Source organism: Trachemys scripta, chromosome 21 (genome assembly GCF_013100865.1).
Source record: "Trachemys scripta elegans isolate TJP31775 chromosome 21, CAS_Tse_1.0, whole genome shotgun sequence".
Classification (NCBI taxonomy): Eukaryota; Metazoa; Chordata; order Testudines; family Emydidae; genus Trachemys; species Trachemys scripta.
In genome coordinates, this window is record NC_048318.1 from 1,336,101 (window position 1) to 1,357,580 (window position 21,480).

The 21,480-nt window shown below is 50.7% G+C and overlaps 1 protein-coding gene across 2 annotated transcripts in view; it reads right to left on the minus strand.

The window, feature by feature from the left end:
• Positions 1–4,769: 4,769 nt before the first annotated feature.
• Positions 4,770–21,480, minus strand: part of SLC37A2 (solute carrier family 37 member 2) — a 59,303-nt gene continuing 42,592 nt past the window's right edge. Inside the window, exons 10-18 of one of the 2 annotated variants that reach the window (XM_034754735.1) lie at positions 19,097–19,187; positions 18,435–18,497; positions 17,658–17,743; positions 14,722–14,770; positions 13,182–13,255; positions 10,670–10,748; positions 9,547–9,644; positions 7,907–7,971; positions 4,770–5,104 (exon numbers count right to left, since the gene is read on the minus strand). In XM_034754735.1, the coding sequence (XP_034610626.1) occupies positions 5,089–5,104; positions 7,907–7,971; positions 9,547–9,644; positions 10,670–10,748; positions 13,182–13,255; positions 14,722–14,770; positions 17,658–17,743; positions 18,435–18,497; positions 19,097–19,187 (621 nt within the window). In that variant the 3' untranslated portion in view covers positions 4,770–5,088. The other variant, XM_034754734.1, reaches the window with a different exon arrangement.

Here is a 21,480-nt window from a genome sequence, read left to right on the forward strand (position 1 = left end):
GACTCACCGGCTCTGGGGTCCTTCGCATTCCTTGTGTCCAGGGCTGTGGGGTTCCTGACCCACAGTTTGAAAACCGCTGGCCTAAGGAGATGGTGGAATCTCCATCCCTGGAGATATTTAAGAGCGGGTTAGACCAATACCTGCCAGGGATGGTCTAGATACTACTTAATACTGCCATGAGTGCAGGGGACTGGAGTAGGTGCCTTTTACCATCCCTGTGAGGGCCCCAACTTAAAGGGCCCAATGGCCAGAAAGGGTCCAGCACCCACCTCTGAGCACCAGACCCTTCTGAAGGATTGCTTGTGAAAGTCTTAGGGCTAGCTCCACACATGCCCTTAGATGTCTAACTGCCACTCTCGGCCCCTAAATTGGGGATTTAGACACTGTTGAGAACCTCAAAATCCTTGCACAGCTGCTGCCTAGCCTGGGGGAGCCCACATTTAGGCTGACAAGGGGCACTAGGTGCCCACATTTTCATCATGGGCATATGCAGAACCACCAAGCTGCTCAGAACCCTAGTTCACCGCCGGTGGGATTCTCAAACCAGGCATTTCTCAGCCTCGCTCTTCTACAGGGCCTGGTAGGTATGTTCAGAGCATGTTTCCTGCACTGGCACTGCACAAAAGACAGTCAGGAATGTAGGTCTTTAGGGCCCACAGTACCTAACAGCCCAGGGTCAGGATGGGACAGGAAACCCAGGTTTGAATCCCCGCTCTGCTTGATGTGGCTCTTGTCCCTGCGTCCCCTATATCCCAGTTGAGTGCCCTGCTCCCCAGGCTGTTGGGGGGGGAGGGCTCTTGTTGAAGTGGTTCCACTTTGTATAAATACTCAGTGTGCTAGGGAAGGGGACGATTGCCTGCTGAGCAGGGCACTCTGCGGGGATAGGGGAGACCCAAGGTCCTGCTCCACATCAGGCCGAGTGAGAAGCTGAAAATGCACAGCCCCGATGAGCGTCCTGACCGCCAGGCTACAGGCTGAATGCAGGACGGGAGCATGCTCTAGTTGTCTGACCTGGCTTAGGCTCCTATCGGAAGGAGCAGCAGTGTTCACAGTTGTGAATCCCAAGCAGAGGGAGGTGCCTAACTCCCTTTGAGGTGCCTAAATCACCCCTCACCTTGGCATTTCCTCTTGGCTAGTTTAGGCAACTCCCCACTCTGCTTTCCCTCGGAAACCCATCTGGTTTCCAGCAGATTTGAGGGGCTTGACACTATCCCACCGCGTATAATTCAATACCAATGTGGCCAGACAGAGAAGGGCACTTGCCCCAGGTTAGGGCACTTGCCTGGGATGCAGAGTCTTCCTGGTCCAATTGATATCAATTATAAATCCGTACCCCTGGGAGCTCAGCTTGGTCCCGGGCTCTGTGCACTGCTTGCACAGGGAGACACATGCTGGCCCTGGGAGAAGATTCAGAGACGGTGAGCAGCCCCGAGGGAGTGAGGAGAGCCACAATATCGAGGGAGGGCCCCTGGCGCTCAGGGGAGGATGGCAGCATGCCTGGATGGCCACCAGCCGCCTGCTCAGAGGAGGGGCCATGTCTGGAGGTGGTGGGCGGTACGCTCACATGATTGACAAGTCAAAGCCCTGGAAGAAGAGCTAGGGTGACCAGCAGGATGTGAGATGCTGCCCCCGGGAGCGCTGGGAGAGGGGAGAAGTCATTTTGGAGGAGCTGGAGACAGCCACTGTAAGGGCAGGACTGATGTTGGGGGGCTGGTGAGTCCCAGGCCTGCATGCAGGGTCCCCCTGAGAACTGGCCTCCATGTGCCTGGCAGCAACATCCCTCAGCTTGGTGCTGTCACTCCTCAGGAGAGCACCCAGCGTACAGGGTTTTGTGGGAAAATTCCCTCCCCAGCCAGGCAGCGTGAACCCTACAGCTCCTAGCTAGACCAGGCTCCACGTGGCCAGTGCTGCTTTAGTGCTCACTCAGGGCTGTCTGCCTGCCTGCCTGCTGGGAGCATGGCTGAGCGCTGGGGCAGGAGATCAGGAGTTGGGTTTTTAGTAGAGTTGTTATAATCTGCACCCCTGAGCCCTGCACCCCTTTGTGGAGCGGGGAGATCCTGGCACCAGAAGTAGCCTGACTCCTGCAGAAAGAGGACGCCTGCCAGCAGCGATTGTCAGCCCCTGAGCAGTGCTGAGGAGTCCAGGTCGATCGCTGAATGTGAAGATCATTTACAGAGTTGAGACCCCATCGCAGAATATCCTGGAGCCCAGTGGTTGGAGCACTTCTGCAATATGGGAGACCTGCCTTCCAGTCCCTGATCCCTCACAGGTAGAGGAGGGATTTGGGTCTGCCACAGTCCAGATGAGTGCCCTGACCATAGGGTTAGTGGGTATGATTGGACAGACGGACACAGAGCCCCAAAGTGCCTGTTGTACAGGTTAGGTGTGCTGACAAGGCTTCATGGATTGGACCCTACAGCTGGGCTAGGCAGGGGAACGCCTAGTCTGAGAATCCCACCAGGGCTTAGGCCTGAACTAGGACCTAAGGAGCTCCGTGGCATCAAAATTTGAGCAGTTTTGTGCAAGCTCCCCCACCAGAAACAGAAGTGCCTACAGGGGCTGGCAGCAGCTGAGCAGAGGGTAGGTCGGGGCCTCATTAAGCAGCAAAGTCCCTCTGTGGATCTAACCCTGGCCCACGAGAGGCAACTGCCAGCTAATAACGTTCCCTCTCTTCCCAGCATGCTCGGCTAGTTCTTCTGCTGAAGGCAGTTCCATGTTTGCACTGGGATTTATGTTTGGTTCCTGAATGACTGGATTTCTGCCTGCGCTTCCATGTGTCACCCTTTTGCTATACTATGTCTACACTGCAAAGAACCCCCTCGGCTCAGAGTCCCAGAGCCTGGATCAATTGACTTGGGTTCGTGGTGCTCAGACGGCGGGGCTAAAAACAGCAGCGTAAGTGGGTGCCAGTTGAGTTGGAGCCTGAGCTACGAGCCCCTCTTCCCTTGCCACGTTTCAGAGCCAGAGTGGGAACGTCTGCACTGTTATTTTTAACCCTACAACCCCGAGGCAGTTGCCCCAGGCCCTGACACTCTATGCCGCGGATTGTTCTTTACAGTGTAGATGTACCTAACAGGAGCCTCTCTTGCTTTCCCAGCACAGGAGTAGGGATGTATCTGCTTACAAGTGGATGGCTTTTTGAGAGACTAATTCTCCCGGAGCAGCACTGAGGGCATTTGGAGAGGACTTTATCCCTTTTCTTTACACAATCAAGGAACAAGGACCTATCGCTTTGCTCTTATAAAACTGCTCAAGTGAGGCGGGGGGGAAGAATCAGAACCAACAATGAGCTTGTCCTGCTCTGCCTTACTCATTAAGAACGAATGTTACACCCAGCTCGTTAGACTAAGACATTAGCAGCAAGGATCTGTCTTTTTGGAGTGAGTGATGCACCCAGCCCTACTGGAGATGGTGGGTGGATTGATAAAAGACGATTTGATAGGCTATTGGTCATGAAGACAACTTACCAGTTTTACATTCTTTTTTGGAAGGCTGAGAATTAGATGGGTGTTACATTGTTAAGATATAGAAGCCCTGTACTTAAGTACTTAGCTAGCACAGACAGGCATATTGGATTTAATGGGGCTCTTCCCTCCCCCACCACCACTCTCCTCTTCCCCTTGCATCTCTCTTTCTAGCACAATGTCCCCTAGACATAGGCGTAGTTTGGGGGGACATGGGAGTGTTGCACCCCAAACTGCAAGCTTGGGGCAGGTGTGGAATTTATCCCTCATTCATGGCCCCGTTGGCCTGGCTGGAATTGACCCCCCCCTCCCCCAAATATATGTCAATCTACACCTATGCTCCTAAAGACACTTTAAGAAAGAGGAGGAATACATTAGTCAGCTGTTTCTGGACATACAGAGGCTGTAGGAGAGAGAGAGAGAGAGAGAGAGAGAGAGAATCTTTTTCCCCCCGTCCCCCTCACAGGGATGTTTGGCACTTGAATAGAACAGTGATAAGCATGGTGTAACAACCCAGACAGAGTGTCCTTACAAACATTATCAAAGTTACTCTTAAAACAACTGTCAGTGGCCTGGAGATGTAGATTAAGATATTTCAAAGGATAGGAATCTAATTCACTTTGCAGAGGCCGGATGAGATTATCATCTCACTCAAAGTTTCTGAACTACAAACTATCATACAAGGTTTTAAAATTATAAACCGGTACCATTATGAAAGATGCTGCTTCCTTCTAGTGTAAAAAGAGTGGTTCTGGAAACAGCAAAGCACAGAATAAAACTTAGTTTGTGTTTATCAGAAAAATCTAGAAGCGGGATTCCTGGACTAAACTAAACGAGTCTTTTTTTCAGTCCAAATGGCAGCGTTCTAGGGTCTAGCACTACTCTGTATTATGACCTCAGAGAGCCAAGAGCATTGACACAACCCTTTGTCTTGTTCCCAAAAACAAAATATTGCTTGCAATACCTGTTTGATAGCTAATCACTATCCATTTATTGGTACCTACTGTGTTAAACTGTCCAGAATGAGAAAGAATCCAGCCACAGGAACTGGCAAGTTTTCAGCTCAGTTGCAAACGAATGACGATAGAGGCGTCTGAAAAGCCAGAAGTGGGGCTCAAACCGGAGGATTGTTGTTCGTTTGAGAACCAGCTGGTGCTGAGACAGAACTGCTGATCTCGACAAGGCAAGGGCCAGAAGCTCTAGCACATCGCACAGAAGGAAGCCAGTCTCTGCAGCTCCTGGGGCCCAGCGGCCTTGGGAACATTTCCCTCCACTCCCAGGACAAAGAGGAGCTCCACTACAACACAGGTTTAGCACCATTTTAATAATAAAAGGAATAATGGAAGAGGAGCAGAGGCAGTGGGTAAGAGACAGAGGCCCCAGTTATGCCTCACAAAACAGTCATGGGCCAGAATACACCATCTTCTCTGCTCCATCGCCCTGGATAAAGCTGCTGCCAATGATTAGAGTCCGTGGTGGCTGGGTTTTAGAGAACTACTCATCTTCCCAGTTCATTTTGCCTCCATAATGCCTCCCACTTTAAACTGAGAGCATCAAAAGGTGGGGTCTGCCAGCAAAGCCCGTCACTGTTGCACTCCGCTGCCTCTGGTCACAGGGAGTCAGGTCAAAATTCTTTAAATCTGCGAGAACAAGAACCACGATTAGAGCACAGCCCACGGAGGGTGGCCAGGCAGGCGCCTGCCAAGGAACAGTTTATTTTCATGGGTTTAATTACATTCAATACGCTTCCGAAGCACTTTTAAGCCTTAATAGCCACCGCTTCCCAGGTGCTCAGATCCAGTCAGGGATAGATGGAACTTTGCTCCGATGGAGATTGTTCAAGAACTGCAGTGTGCCAGAATCCAAAGCCAAGTCACTAGGACTTGCATCCTGCCCCTTTGCATGGCCCTCACCCAGCTCACCTCACCTGCCGAGTTTTAGAGCCACGGAGCCTGGTGCAAGGGAAAGAGCCGAAGGAGAAACGGGAGCAAGCAGGTGAGAAGGCAGCAGAGATACCACCCCCATTTTGGTTCCTGCTAACGCAAGAGCCTAGTGCGTGTCCCAGAGAGCAGCTCACAGCTGTTAATTTGATTCTCAATGGTGAGAGTCTAAGAAACATCCCAAGAGGGACACGCAAGGACCACCCAGGGGCTGAGGTGGCTGCAGCACCTTCCAGAGGCTGGGGGTCCCAACATAAGGAGACACCAGCACTGCAGTGACTATGCAGACAGCGAGGCAGCCCTCAGTGACCACATGGGCCTCAGTTTTAGACATTAGAACCTTCTGCTGAGAGGGAATTTGGGGACAGAACTGACTGTTCCCACTTCCTAGCCCAGCCACCAAAGGCTGGTGGACGAGATGTTACTGTCAGGCCACATCCAGAGGAGGAGAGGCTGGCTTTTGTTGGTCCCATTCTTAGGCGCCTCCCCCCACCCCATTCATTGCATAGGGAAACTAGCACCTAACTCAGGCTTTGTGGATCCGGTTTTTGTTCCAGGGGTTTCTAGGTGCCTAAAAGTTAGGTGTTGCAATGCCCACGTCCCTGAGGATGAGCCAGAATCACACTGCAGAGACTTGAACCCACAGCTTTCTGGCCCAGTTCTCCCAGCCTCACAAGCCCCAAAGAAAGGGAACCTTGTCTCATAAAATGCAGCAAGAGGCACCCTGGCTATAGCCCTACTTTTCCAGGCTGCTAGTGAGGAGACTCTCTCAAGAAGGCAGAACCAGCCAGATATAAATTGAGGTCCAGCTGCCATTAGCTGGCTGAGCCCACCATATTCCCTTCCCAAGGGATCAGACTGGACCAAAGGGCTCTAAACAGAGCCTGAAGCATCACCCTGACTGACCAACATAAAGGAAGCAGGTTTGCCACCCTTTGGTGGACCCAGCAAGCGCAGAGTGGCACATTCCCAAAGCCAGAGCTGCTCGCAGCACATTCTCCCTGGGGCCCATTTCTGCCGGCACACGTCACTCCCATCACTCCAAAGGGAGCTCGTGCAGGTTGGAGAAGCTAGAACTGGGCCCTTTGTGAGAAGGTAGCCGAGACATGAAAGCAGGAGTCTTATTACCCTGCACGAGGGCTGAGGAGGAGACTTGGGCCAGACTTACCGTAACACAGGGGCCCAGAACATGGCTACCAAAAAAGCTGTTTACCTGTAAACATAATCAAGATATAGTGTACCAGGCTCCTGAGAGCACGGCAGGAACACACCTTGGCAAAGCGCAGCCCTACACCACCACGAGCTGCCCTGGGATTGTCAGTTCAAAAGCAAAGATGGCCTCTGAGAAATGCAGTCTACAATCTCGTCAATTTGTTTTGACTCCAGGACAAGAGTATTTTTATGACAATACTGATTCAAACACATGATTATTACCTTCATTTTACACAGGCTTGGAAATTACTTTGATTGGTACATCATTACATTTATATTTTTATCATCAGATTCACTGGCAAGGTTACAGGAGCAGTGGGGCTATGTACTTTGCCACTTGTAGTTTGTTAGTTTAACACACTAGTTGGTGGTCAGACAAGATGATCGGATGGTCCTTTCTGGCCTTATACTCTAGGACTAAAAATTTGGTGTCCAGATCAGTGTGCGTTTGGACATTTCAAGACCGTATTCTGGTCAGTTAGCCCCACTACTCTGCAATATGACCCAGAGCACAGCACGTGCCGCTGTCCCAGTCAGGCATTGGAGATGGACATATTGGATCCCGTCTTTGGAAGCTGTTCCCTTAGAAGTCTGTTGTTGTAGGACTACTGTGCCTTGGGTCTCTGCTCTTCTTTAGTTAGCCACGGAACAGACACCTTCATGTTTACCCCACAAATGCCAAGCAAGAAAAATCAGGATAAATCGCAGATGGAATTAGCGGCAGCAGCAAAATACCAGAGATACTCACAATACAAACTATTTCCCATCCAACACTACTGCATGTGTTAGTGCCACAGAAGAGCTAAGAAGACACACAAGGACAATTCATTTAGAACACATTAATAGGGTTTTGCAGGGCTGGAGGTAGAACTCTTGGGTCATTAGAACAGTCATAACGCTCCCTGGGTTCTTCTGTGGCCCAGGCTCTAGGTGTCCCTTTGGGCATGCTTGGGGGATAGGATAGGGGGTGGGGAGGCATTCATTGTACAGGGGGTTCCATCAAAGACTGGACAAAGACAAAACATTTATAGCAGCATTTGGGGTGCTTCCCATTCTAAATTCAGGGAATGCAGCAGTAGAGATAAATTACCCAAGTACAGTATGTTTCCCTTTTCAAGGGCACCTACTTTATATCTAAAACTCCTATGTGCACTCAGCATGTACCATACCTGCATATTTTGCCAGGTCAGGACACACCGCTGGAAGTGGGGGCTTCTCTGCCAGTGTTACAGGAGATCTGAGAACAGTCATAGGAATACACGACAAACTTGGGATTTTAGAAGCACATACCCTCTTTTTCTTGTGTAGCAGCCACACCATCCTCGAATCTCTTTATACACCACCCGGGAAAGGAACTGGAAGGGAAAAGACACTCAAGATGAATATCGGACTTATGATTCTAGCCTCTGGGAAAGTATTGAAGATACAGTCCCCCCACCTTCCCTGTCCCTGGAGTGAATGAGAAGTAGGCAAACAACTGGATGAATGATTTAGTCTGAATTTAGTTCGTCAGGCCATGTATCGTCTATAAATGTATTATTTATTCACCACAGATCCAGGGAATAATTCTTTGTTTGTCAATTGAGAGCATTTTCATTATGAGTATTCAAGAGTCAAAATTCTGATGGGAAAAAGGAGTCACAGGGTCTATATCTAACCCCTGATTGGATGAGCATATTCCTAACCTCAGGTTTCCAAGGACAACACTTGGTTAAATACAGGCTTTGCTTTCTGCAAATGCTCTGAAACACTGACATCATTTGCCATCTCCATGACTATTCCTGCCAAGTCTTGTTTTCTAGCGTGTTCCTGCAAAGCAAAACACGCACACCTGCAATCACAAATCTGACAAAACAGGAGTGGAAAAGCTCCGGATGAAGAGAAGGATGTCCAGCAATGACATGGAAAGGTGCAGATGCAAGTCACAGTGAGCCAGGCTCACTTCCAGCAGAGTTACCTCCTTATGGAAGTGGGAAGCCAGCGAAAAGGCAGAGCAGTGGTGTTGTCGGGGGTGGGGAGGAGGAATACTGCAAGGGCACAGATTCCAACCCAGACTGGGGCCCCATGGTGGTGCTAGGTGCTGTGCACAGGTCAGTGAGAGCCAGGAATAGAACCCAGATATCCCCACTTCCAGTCCAGCGCCCTGCCCACTTTGCCCCTTTCAGCGACCCCTGGCCAGTTAACAGCAGCATTGGCTGTCAGAGAAGAAGGGGGAAGAAAAGAGTGCAGATTTTTTTTCGATGCCCCAGTGCAGCGCAAAGGAATTAGGAAGAGCAAAGCGGTTCAGAGCCGAGGCTGTGTAACAAATCTAGGAACCACTTCACAATGGCTGTGCATAAAAGCAGCACTAGACGGAAGAGGCTGTTCATTGTGCCTGGCTTTATACAGAGCCCCCCACTTTCACCATGCAGGCGACAGTCTTATTTACAGAGCGCTTTTGCCTGTTATCTTGAGCGTGTTCTAAGCTATGGAAATGCTCCCCGCTCTGAAATGGAACCGGTTGCTGTTTGACATGTGCACGGCAGCGTTTAAGGGCAGGAAATGAAGAGTCCTGTATCCAGCTGACACTCCAGGAGTAACACTGGGAGACAAATGCAATTAACCCCACTGGCATTTGGTCACAGCACCGGAGTTCCTCCCTCTGCTCTTGACAAGCATGCCAAGGGCTTTGGGTGCTGTCCGTCAAACACGACGTTACCCCCTCAGGATGCTGGGACACGAATTCATTGCTGCCTCAGAGAGAAGAGCACCAAATACTCAGGCCCCAGCACTAAGTGCTACAGCTCCTGGCCTTTCCTTAGCAGCTACCCATCCAAATGCAGGCCAGGCCAGACACTTAGCTTGTGAAATCAGACACAACCCCTGGCCCAGCTGCACACCAATCCCCTAATCTGCATCAAGAAGCCACCGCAGGCTCAAGAGAAACCCACCAGGCAGGCCAAGATGTCCGCTGTTATTAGCATGTAGAAGACATTGTTCCAGCCAGTGGGAGAGATCAGCCCTGCCAGCAGGGGGCCCAGAGCAGCACCTGTAAAGGACAAACAAAGCAGATCACTAGTGGCCATGAACCATCCCGGGCAGCCAGCCTTTGGCCACTGGCATATGCAGGGCAGAAAACCCATACCCAGCCCCCACGTCAGTTCTGGCACACGTGCTGGAGTGCTTGAAGGCTGCAGGCTCCAGTTCCTCTGCCGGCTCTCTGTCATCTCCTCCCTTGCCAGTTTCTCACCTTGCTCCCACTCCCATCTCGGCAGCTGCTGCTGGTCAGCAATGCCCCCTTGTGTTCTCCCACTGCCCCTGCTATCAGGCACTGGCCAGACTCGCCGGATGCTGCAGCTGGGCCTGCAGATCCAGCTCCCACTTCCCAAGGGCCAGAAGAGTGCGGAAGAGCTTGCCCCAGGTCTCCCCTCCGAGCAGTCTCCACACATGGCTAGCACTAGCCTCCCAGCCCTGCTCTGGACCCGAGTGTGCCTGGACTCCCCTGGCTCTAGCCACAGACAGAGCTGGAGCTGCCGGCAGTCACTTTCCTCCTGCCCCAGCCTGGGTGTGCCTCACTGCCTAGCTCAGTCCCACAGCAGGGTTATTTATTGGGCGCTGGGGACCATTTAATCGCCGGGGCCTCTGAGCAGTGGAGTTTGATTCTACTTGGCAGTTTGAAAAGCTCCTTGCAGCACCTGCACCATTAGCTCCCACCCCCCGGGCCGCGGGAACCCAACCGTTCCCCTGGGTCTTATCCCCTCCCTTCCCGTCTCTCTGCCTGCCCGAGAATGGCTGGCGGAAGCTTACGGGACCCAATCACCATCCCTGCAGAGGGAAGTAAAGAGTCTCTCTCCCTTTCCCTTCTCTTGAGTAAAGCAGGCTGGCTCTGGACCATTCCCAGCTCACCGGCAGCCTGTGTTCCCTTAGGGCAAAGGGTGCTGGACCCTGGGGGCAAGAGGAACATAGACCCTACTGGGGGCAGGAGAGCTGGGGGTTGAATTAGGTTCTCCAGCTATTGTATGGAGTTCTTGGAACAATTTGCCCCCCTTGGTTAGTACAGCCAACCCTACTCACCTATAGATCCAGTCCCATCAATTATGGCTGTAACAGTGGACAGGGCTTTTGCATTTCCTTTGAGACACTCGTGAGTTCCCTGTGCGGGAGGGGAAGTAAAAAATACTGGAGTAAAAATGAGGGGTACAATTTGTGATCCATTCAGTGCATCCTGAACCCTGACTCATTCTGGTTACTGGGTTAGTCCAGGACCTGTCTCCAGCTTCCAGCGAGGAATGCTGGTATCAAAATGCCAGAGAGGTTTCTTCGGTGACAGGCAGATTTAGGAACACATCCTCTAGGGAGACAGTTTCCTGAAGAGGGGAAACCCCTTTCTTGAATACTTGCCCTGGGGAGGGAGATTCTTAGACCAGTAAGCGACATCTTTGGGAACTTGCTCCCCTTCCATGTACCAAGAGGGGGCAGCATTCCAATCGTCTCATTTTCTGCACATTTCATGTTGCCTCCTACAGCCACCTTCCAAAGGCAGGCGAGCAGCACTAGAGCTCACAATGGCTGAAGTACTTTGCTCTGCCTGAAGGAGAAACTGCTTTGGCCTCTCTGGAGTCCTGACTTGTGCTGGTTGGAGCAGAGAGATTTTTGAAGACTGAAGGTGGGGGGGTGAGGGGGGGAGAAATTGATTTTTTGCTGGCCTCTTTGCAGATTTACTGCTTCTGGCTGCCCAACACAAGGGCCAGACTGGGTCAGATTCTCTACTGTTACTTTCAGTACAAATGTAGCTGAAACACTATCTTTGGAGGAGGAGGGGTGGGGGTGGCACCTCCGTAGTTTGCCTGAGTTGATAGTAAGATTGATGAATGGATAATAGGATCATAACAGAGGACTTCCATTGCTGTAGTGCCCAATGACCCCAATCGGGTGCAAGATTCCATTGTACTAGGCACTGCACAAACATAAAACAGACCCTTCCTGCAAGAGCTAAAAATCCAGTGATTTTAATCCCACCTGATTTTACTAACTCTGCAGTTGTAAAGTTTTTAAGGCTAGGGATTTCAAAGAGGTTTCAGAGCCAGGTGCCCAAATATCACTGAAATTCAACCGGAGTTAGATTTTAAGTCCCTTCTTTTCCTTTCCCCCCACCCCCAAAATCCTATCTTTAAGCCAGTTACGAAAGCAGGTAGAAATATCTTCAATTTGAACAAGCTGAAAGTGTTATCTTTAAAAAACAACCCGAAGTTACTTCCCTATGAATTAAGGATGGAATTTTCAAAAGCGTATTGTACTGGGTCCATTTTGCTCCCACTGAAGTACATGGAAATTAGCTTGATGCAAGCCCAACTGCAGGCTGTAAAAACACCTTAAGTATAGTGGTGCTACCTCCCCACTCTATTAGAATCTTAATGGGAATCTCCTAAGGAGAAGGTCATTTGGAGGAGAAAGCGAGCAGCATGTAGACAGCTTCCCCTGTCCCTCAGAAGGCCTTCCAGTTTGTTAGAGGAACTTTTGGGCAGCTGCTGACAGTGGGGCCCTGGCAAGGAATGGGACTCTGTGCTGTCCGACCATAGAGCTGTTTATCAGCTAGTCTTACATTTGATCTGAAGAGTGTCAGCCCAAGCGTGTGCCAGGACTGGGAAGATGGCGTTCTAGTCTTAAAAGCAGCAGCAACAGAAAATATCCTTGCACAACTGAGGAACACTTGGACTGGACTAAATCTTTTGAAACCAGATACTAGCAAACACCTTCTTATGCTTGGCTGCTCTGGAGAATTTACCTCAGGGACTTTTACAGCCAGCGGATTGCGTAAAACCACCAATCTTTCTGAACGGCCTCGGAGATGTCTGAGCACTCTCTCCGTACCACGTCACTTAAATCCCTCCACGTTTCTAATGCAGCGTCCCAGCCCTTGTCCCCCTGCCACCAGGAGGGCTCAACCCAGGTGTCAGTTTTACACTTGAGGAGAAGACTTTCCTGCACTTGTGCTGCGTGCAATCCTAGCCCAGGGAGGGCAGAAGGGATTTGCACTAATGAGAGGCCCAAGATGCGGGTATTTGCGTGTGACCTACCAGTAACAACCCTCTACGGCAAAGCTCAGAAGAGACAGAACAGCCTTTGAGTGGAGGGAGGTGCACAAAAAGCTGCAGTTGGAATGGAAAGCCTCAGACTTTGAGCCAGGCAAAAAATAAGAAAAAAGGCTCAAGTGAGACGAGAGGGGCCAGGTCTACACTAGGAAATTAAGTCTGCGTAACTACATTGCATAGGGGTGTGAGAAATCCACCCCCCCTGTGCGATGCAGTTAAACCAACCTAACCCCTGGTGTAGACAGTGCTACGTTGACGGGAGGGCTGCTCCCGCCGACACAGCTACTGCCTGTCGGGGGGGGGCGGGGGGGCGGAGAAGCCACACCAACAGGAGGGCTGCTCCCGCCGACACAGCTACTGCCTGTCGGGGGGGGTGGAGTAGCCACACCTGATGGGAGGGCTGCTCCCATCAGCATAGGTAGCGTCTTCACTAAAGTGCTGCAGTGTTTTAAGTGTAACTTGCCCTAAGAAAAAACAAACGGTGTAATTCTTACCAAGTCAGCTGAAACCGCTGTCGTAATGAGAGCATAAGGCCCATTCACCAGGGCACCACATATAATTAGCATAGCTGCAAAGAGAAAGAGTATCAATACTACAGCACAGCTGGCCCTGCTGTATGCCAAGATCCTACAGCGATCCAGTCAGAGATTTGCTACACTCTACTGTAGGGAACAGCGCTGTACTGGCAGGATCTACCGTGTGCTTCTAATGTCTATGAACTCTCAGTTCTGCCACTGAGTTCATAGCAGGACAACGGGGTCACCATGGGAGCAAGGGAATTGGAAGCAAGAGCCATTTGGAGTTACAGGCAGCCCAGGAAGGCCTTGTTAGGTTAAGAGTCCCCTCTCCATCTCCAACACACTATTCTGGAGGTCACTGCAGGACGGGTTCTGCATTACACATTTACTCTTCCCTTTCAGAATGTCACATCTTCCCTCCTCTGCTTCCCTAGTGCCTGCAGGCAGGAACAAACTCTTACAAACACGACTTCAGTGATGCTGTGACCTCCATTTCAGCCACTTAGCTGATAAGTGATTGGAGCTTGAGTCCTGGGGAGAGGGCAAGGAGATGAAATAAGACTAGTTGGGGTCCACTGCATCTCCGCTCCCCCTTGCTATTCTAAGGCCTGGAACGGGACTACAGTGGGGACAGAAGAATAAGCTGAGGCTTGGGGAAGGCTGAGTGCTGATGGGAAGAGAACATTCTGGGCGGTGACAGCATCACTTTATTCTGCAGTTCTCAGCCATAGTTCGGTGCTTTGACAAGGGTGACAGTGAGGGAGGTTCAGCCCAGAACAGCCTGGATCAAAGGAAGGTTTGCTAGGGACCTTGATGCAAACAGGTTTTGAAGGCAGAAATGGGGTGTTGGCGGGGGGTGGAGAGGGGAGCTTTATAAAATAACAGCAAATAGCAACCGTGTGGCACCAGTGACTAGTTGTGATTGTAAGGCCAGAGGCATGTCATGCATCCGAAGAAGTGGGTATTCACCCACGAAAGCTCATGCTCCTATACGTCTGTTAGTCTATAAGGTGCCACAGGACTCTTTGCTGCTAAGGCCCGAGGGGCGCGCTGTGATCACTGAGTCCGATTTCCTACAGGCCACTGAATTTCACCCAGCAATTCCTGCATTGAGCCCAATAACTGTTGGGGCCATGATTTGATTTAAAAGATGTCCAGGTGCTGGAGATTCCACCACATCCCTAGATGAATTCTTCCAATGGTCAACCAATCTCCCTGGTAAAAAAGCCATCTTATTCCAGTTTGAACTTCACCAACTTAAGGTACAATGGCTGGAAGTGACTTCTGCCTTTGGATGCTAGATTAAAGAGCCCTCTAGCATCAGACATCATCTCCCAGTGTACATAACTACAGTCCATGGTCTACCAGTTAAGATTTCCCTAGGGCAGATAATTCTGGAGGAGACGGGAGAACGAGTCTAGAGGGTTTATTTGCCTCCAGAGAGGCACATCTAGAAACTCAGAAACTTGTGAACAAACTCACTGGTTTGTTCCAAAGAGCCTGGAGTTCTACTTACCTACTGAACTGCCTATTCCATTCTGGCCAACGTGATTGTACAGGAATAGCTGGAAGCAAAGAGGAGAAACTGATTATGCCAGCAGGTTAGAATTACCAAACCCCTTAGCTAATTTCTGCTCTCCTCCACAGACCTCAGCTGGGTGGAGTGCCATGGCCTAGCTGCAGCTATAACAAGTGGGTACAAGTATCAGGGTTATTTCTATGGAAACCCTACATGCAAAACCCCGGCCCACACGCAGTTTAGAATGGATCTAGCCCCCCCCCCCCCCCCCCCATTCAAGAAGGAACTCGCCTTCCTCTTGAGATCAAGCAGAGTGTCCCTGGGTCCCAGACGAGTTGCAAGGTGCAGTGAGCTAATCCTGCCTGGATTCTGGTTCTGTCCCCTTTCCCAGCTAACCCATTTTAGCTTGCAGTGGTGTGCAAGACCCCGAGTCCACATCTGGATCCTTTCAGACAAAGGAGGGGCCACCACTGTCTAGCTTGGGGGCCTAATGTCAGGTGCTAAATCCATTCTCTGAGGGACCGAGTACGTACTGCAGTTCCCGCTGAAGCCGGAAGTTGGGGTGCTCATGCTCTTTGAATGTCAGTCCACTTACTTAGCTGCCTAAATACACACTGAGGTCCTTCATTTAGACCTAGTTTGTGGCTGGGGGATTTTGGGGCAGTACATGCACATGTGCACGGCTCCCTCTCAGCGCAAAAGGAAATGCTCACAGAATTTGGCCTCGGCTCAAGAAGGCTCTTGGGTAAACCTAACCTGCACTCCAGCAGTTAAGTTCTCATGCTTAACTCCTGGAACCAGATGCGTCAGGGTGGAGGACGCAGCCGTATTGATTCTGTACCTGTCTCTCGTCCCTTCTCCCAGACAAGAATAAAGCAGAGAGGGTGAGGAGAGCCAATTAGACATACCCAGGTATGAGCGGGTGGGTCATTCAATGATCAGAAGGCACGGTTAGTTCCAAGGCAGCATTAGATTGGTTAAGAGCCATTATCCTGAATGGAGATCTCTTTAGGAGTTGTGGAGTTGAGTGTGGGAAAAGAGGCCCATTATGGCATGTTAAGGAGAGTGCTGGGGGGGGGGGGGGAACATTGCCACATGTCCCCAGAGCATGAGTCAGTGTCAATCCTGCCAGTGTTCATCCCAGCCAATCACATCTGAAGCCAAGGGTTATGGGAAGTGTTCTAGAGACACCTGCTGGTCACTCAGTCATGTGCTTTTAACAGGAGGTTAAGTTTTACTGCTTGCACTCAATTATTTCTTGGTTTGAAAAATGTTTAGTCTTTCTAGAAAGTGCGACGTGAGTAAGTCAGCCAGAGCAGATGTTGGCAAGTATTTATGGGAGGGCCGGACTGAAGGGGAAGAACAGAGCCAGAATCTCTCATTTGGCCTTCAGCTCTGTGGTTCGACTGCCAGATAAAATACCAGCAGCTGGTAACTGGACAGCTAGCCAAACATAGCTGTCTTTGAGATTCAGTTTCATTTGGTGGGCCATGTGAATCCTGAGTCTGGAAGAAGGTGAAATCCAGCAATACAAAATAATGTGTCTCTGTGGTGCTATCACTGCTCTAGCATGGCATAAGGACCAGGACCTCAGAGCCTGCATTCTGACCTCCTAGACATGGACGCACTGTTGCAGCTTTGCACTAATGACAGACTGCGGCATCAGAGGCATTTGGGCTGGGAAGAGAATTGCAGCTAAGAGTCAGAGTGCGTTCACATTGCAACTTGGTCCAATGAGCTGCTTTTAGGGGTGAACGGTGAAGTCAAACTGAAGTGGAGTTCAGCACAGACGTGGGGGGTAATATTACCCATGGGGGGAAAAGCCACAAACATTTTAACTTTAACTCCTCCTTTACTCCAGAACCCACAGGGCACTTCTGGGCTGGCAGAAGGAGTCCCGTTGTTAGAGCCCTGCGCAGATACATAATTAGTATCTGCATCCGATCTGCAAACAGCCTGTGGATATCCATAGATTTGCAGGGCTTTATCCATTGTGATGGGGGTTTGGATTATTTTCAGCAACTATCAACATTGGCTGCTTTGATCTGGTGACCCAGAGGTACCATAACCTGCCACCAGCCCAGACAATACCTGCCAACAGGCCCATCTTCCCAGCACTGTGCAGCTGGGTCTGACAGTCCTGGACGCCTGGATGAGCAGCCAGAGTTTAAAACCAGCCTTCTGGCTGTTACTGGGTGCTGTGCAAAGTAGCCAGGAGGGTGCCCCATTTTCCCTGCCTGAGCCACCATGCATTCGAACAGAGGAGGAGCTCCAGCAGGGAGCAGTCAGATGCCAGCCACCTGCCAGATTTCCATAGCGGCAGGACTGCCATCCGCACCTCACTGATTCACAGCTGCACCAAGAGTGCCTCTGTGCTGCAGAGAACTCCAGCGCCTTAGAACAAAAGGGATGGCTATTCCCGGATTCATTCATTTTTGCTCCCACCCTCCATTCCTCTTGGAGACCCCAAGACCCTGAAGGTGCCTTTCTACCCCAGCTAAAGGGAGTAGATGGGTCCCTATTCAGCGATTGATTCCAGCCTCACTTGAAATGACACATTAGGAGTTTTGAACATTAATAGTGGAGTACAGCTTTTCTGTTTCAGACCCACAGTGGGGGGAGTGAGCAGAGTGCAGGGGGTGGAGGAAAGCCTCTCACATGGCCTCCTGTGCCCAGCTGTGGAGGATGCTGGAGCCCCTTACAGTCTAGGAAAAGCTCCAGCGTGAATATCCTCCTCCAGGAACAAGAGCTAGACATGAAAGCTGTGACTCACGCTGATCCCACCCCAGGTTCCAGACTTCCCTGCACAAGGTTCCATCTGGCCACTCGTTGCAGGAAAGTGCATACGACTCAAAGGGGCGTACGTGGGGAGGAGGCTCACGTCAAACCCTCATGACCAAGGACAAGCGAACATTTTTCATCACAATACACACCATAGGAGCAGCCACTATCAGCATCACACAGCACGTGGTGGCCCTGCCGCCAGTGTAGTCCGATATGAGACCAGCCAGAATGCCTCCTGCATGAGAAAGTCGCATACTTTGTATTCTGTCAGAGCAGGAGTTTGTCCCATTGTTGCCTTCCCGCACGATTTCAGGAAGGTGCTTGGGGCCCTGCAGACAGATGTTACTGTCTGGTCACCGGTTAGACCCCAGGCAGGGGAGAGAATTCCAGGAGACTCACTCAGTGAGCTGGAAAACAGACATATGCAGCAAGGGCCTGGATTCTAAAGAGCTGTCACGACAAGTCAATCAGTGAGCACAATAATAAAAATACGTGCTAATAATTGGTACTTCTATTAGCGCACGCCATCCACGGCTCTTAACATGCTTTACAAACAGGAGTCAATCCTTACAGCCCCCTGCCCCGGTGAGAAGGGCAAGCGTTACTCCCATTTTTCAGATAAAGCCCAGGGAGAGGACAGGGAGCCCTATGCATCACATACGGCCAACTTGGGACACTCGTGGTCAGAGGCACTGAGCACCCTTGACTCCAGCTAGCAATGGGAGTGGTGGGTGCTGAACACCTCTGGGAGTCACGCCTCATCTCAAGATAGGCATCCAAATCAGGACACACATTTGACAGTGTAGGTATAACTGAACTGGCCAAGGTCCCGCCAGGAACACAACTCCTCTCTCCTTTAGCCACAAGTCATCATCCCTCCCTGTCCACAACGGCAACACAGCAAGCAAGAATGAAGAATGCCAGACCTAGGATGCCGCCAACATCAAAGAGCGTGGACAGGTCCCCAGCCTCCTTAGCGCCGAAGTGAGCTGCAATGAAATGAGAGACATCAGAGACATTCACTTGTCAGAAGTTCAGAGCAAGCCTGAGCTCTGGCTGTGTGGTTATTCTCCTGCCATCAGGAGCCGGAGCTCTTGGGGCTGAGAGACAGGCATCCACTGGTGCTGGGTATGGATCTCCTGGGAGCCAGAAGCAGCTCTTGTGGATGGCCAGGAAGACACCTTGTTCACTAGGAGCCCATTGGCCGGACCTTGCACCCTAGACGCAGGCACAGGACGCACTGTCACTTGCTCAATTTGGAGCAACATTTGCATCTAAACCCCACGGACCTGCCCAGCACCATGATGGGCGTCACTGAGAACAGCTGGCCGCAAGAGCTGAGCTGCCATTGTGGTGTACGTCTGTGTCCCTCAGCTGAGGTCCCCACACACTCCTGAACCACAGACAGGTTTTCCCGGGAGACTGAACACTTACGAGGAAGCAGAGAACACTTTCTTGCTCCTAGGAGCAAATGAGCAAGATTCTCTGCGGGACGCCTGTGCACTCCTGGCAGGAGAATGAGAACCCTCCATCCAGGGCACACCCGATGAAGTGGTTAAATGGGCATTAGTAGCTTCCTGTGACTCACCAACATTCACAATGTAGAGAGGCAGCCAGTAGAGGAAAGTGTAACTGACCAGCTTTGCAAACAGCAGGCATAAGGAGAACTCCACCACACCCTGGGGAGGAGACGGAGGGGAGAAGGGTCAGTGTCAGAAAACCCCAAGGCACAGAGGGGACCCCTATCCTCCCCCTTCCATCCTCTTCTCTCTCCCGGTTTGCTTTCATCCCAATCCTATATGTCGGGTGCATCAGTGGTGCTAATGATCATCTTAAACTCACTCATTACCTTGGACAATTAAACAGCTTCACCACAGTATCTGCAGAGTTCTAGGTGTTCGGGAAGCATATGGCTGACAGGGAACACTGCAGACACTGAGGGAATGTTATCCGAAGCACCATCACACAAGGAGTTACACGCTCCCAGGGAAACGGCCCACCATTTGGATTTCTCGGACGCACCAGGCACACCCACTGCACACTAGTCACCTTCCTTAAAACAAACATCAAGAAGAGCAGCGGAGCATTGTCCTGCTGAATTTTTGAACAGTAGGCCTCCTCCACTCACACCTCACTTTTATTCATAGACCGGAGGAGGAAAACAAGCTTTCCTGCTTTTTCAACTCCCAACTGGTTTCTCAACTTTGAAGGAAAAAGTCATGGAACTGAGCTTGTTGAATACACCGAAGTGAAGAAAGGAACGTATTCTCGCTGCACGTGCGGAAGAGGCTACTGCTGTCAAAATTTGGTTTAGCACGTCAACAAACTCTGCTTCCAGGTGCTTCACCAGGGACCCCCAAGTCAGTGCTTTGACTTCCTTTAGAAGTTCAGCAATGAACATGGCCTGCTTGAATTTTATTGAAATTGAAATTTTAACAGATTGTACCATTTTTAGGCCTTAGTATAAGACGCCAATTTCAAAATTTAATTTTCAATAGGTTTATTTTAAAAAATATAAATGTATTGAATTGAAATACATTTTTTTAAAATAAGCACAACGATAATTGATTTTTCTCTGCTGCTGGGCTGTGTCTCTGGTTGCCAACCCTCCAGGATTGTCCTGGAGTCTCCAGGGATCAGAGATTAATCATGAATTAATGATTAATGTCATGTGATGAAACCTCCAGGAATACATCCAACTGAAGCTGGCAACCCTAGCGGTGTCTCCATGCCTCCCTTTCCCCTCTGTACAATGGGGACAGTGGCACTACCCTGCCTCACAGGGGGTTGAGAAGATACACTGGAGATTGTGAGGCGCTCAGTTACTGCAGTAATGGAGGCCACATGGAACACAGATGGGTCGGGGAAGGCACCAAGGCCCCTCTGGGGAGGCCTGGTAGCAAGCGGTGGCAGAGCCCACCAGGCAGCTAGGAGAACCCTGGTTTGAGGGGATGGGAGGGAGTGGTGCACACCCTCGTGGCTAGCCCCTCCCACTGGGGCCGTGGACAGCCAGGGCTGCTCTTAAGGACCAGAGACTCAGGCCCATTGTGCAGAGGGTGCTGGGCATCCTGCTCTGTAATCCGGTCAGTCACTGGGTCCCCAAGGTTAACTCCTCCCCCGCTAGGAGGCAGGGGCTCCCGTCTTGTCAGAGTCTGACAGGCCAGTGTTTTGCCTGTGTCTGCTCTGGTCATTGGCTGAAAGACAAAGCTAGTCCTTGCCTTTTGCTAGTAAGCATCTCCTCAATCCTTCCAGATGATGTCATGGTATCCTTTCGCACAGGATACCCCTCCAGGGGAGGGGACACCAATTACCTGGAAGAGCCAGGTAATAGTACTGGGGGACTCGATCATTAGAAATATTGCTAGCTGGGTTTGTGAGGACCAGGAGAACCGCATGGTGAATTGCCTGCTGGGTGTGAAGGTTGCAGACCTCTCGAGACATCTAGACAGATGTATGTACAGGGCTGGGAAGGAGACGGTGGTTGTGGTACATGTGGGTACCAGTAACATAGGGAAAGGTAGGACAGACGTCCTGGAAACCAAACTAGATAAGAGATTAAAGTTCAGGACCTCCATAGTTCTTCACACAGGGCCAGTTAGACAGGCAGAACTGCAGGGTCTCAGAGTATGGATGAGATGATGGTGTTTGGAGGAGGGACTTAGATTTATTAGGAACTGGGGAAGCTTGTAGGAAAGGAGGAGCCTATACAGGAAGAATGAGCTCCATCTAAACGAAATGGGAACCAGATTGCTGGCATGTAACGTTAAAAAGTTTGTAGAGGATTTTTTTTAAACTGAGAGCTGGGCCAAAGCCGACAGGTTCAGAGGACCACATGTTTGAACAGACATCCCACTGCAGTAGCACTTAACTTCAAAATGGGGAACTTCAGAAAAACGAGGAAGCTAATTAAACAGAAATTAAAAGGAACAGTGACAAGAGTGAACTATCTGCAAGCTGCATGGAAACTTTTAT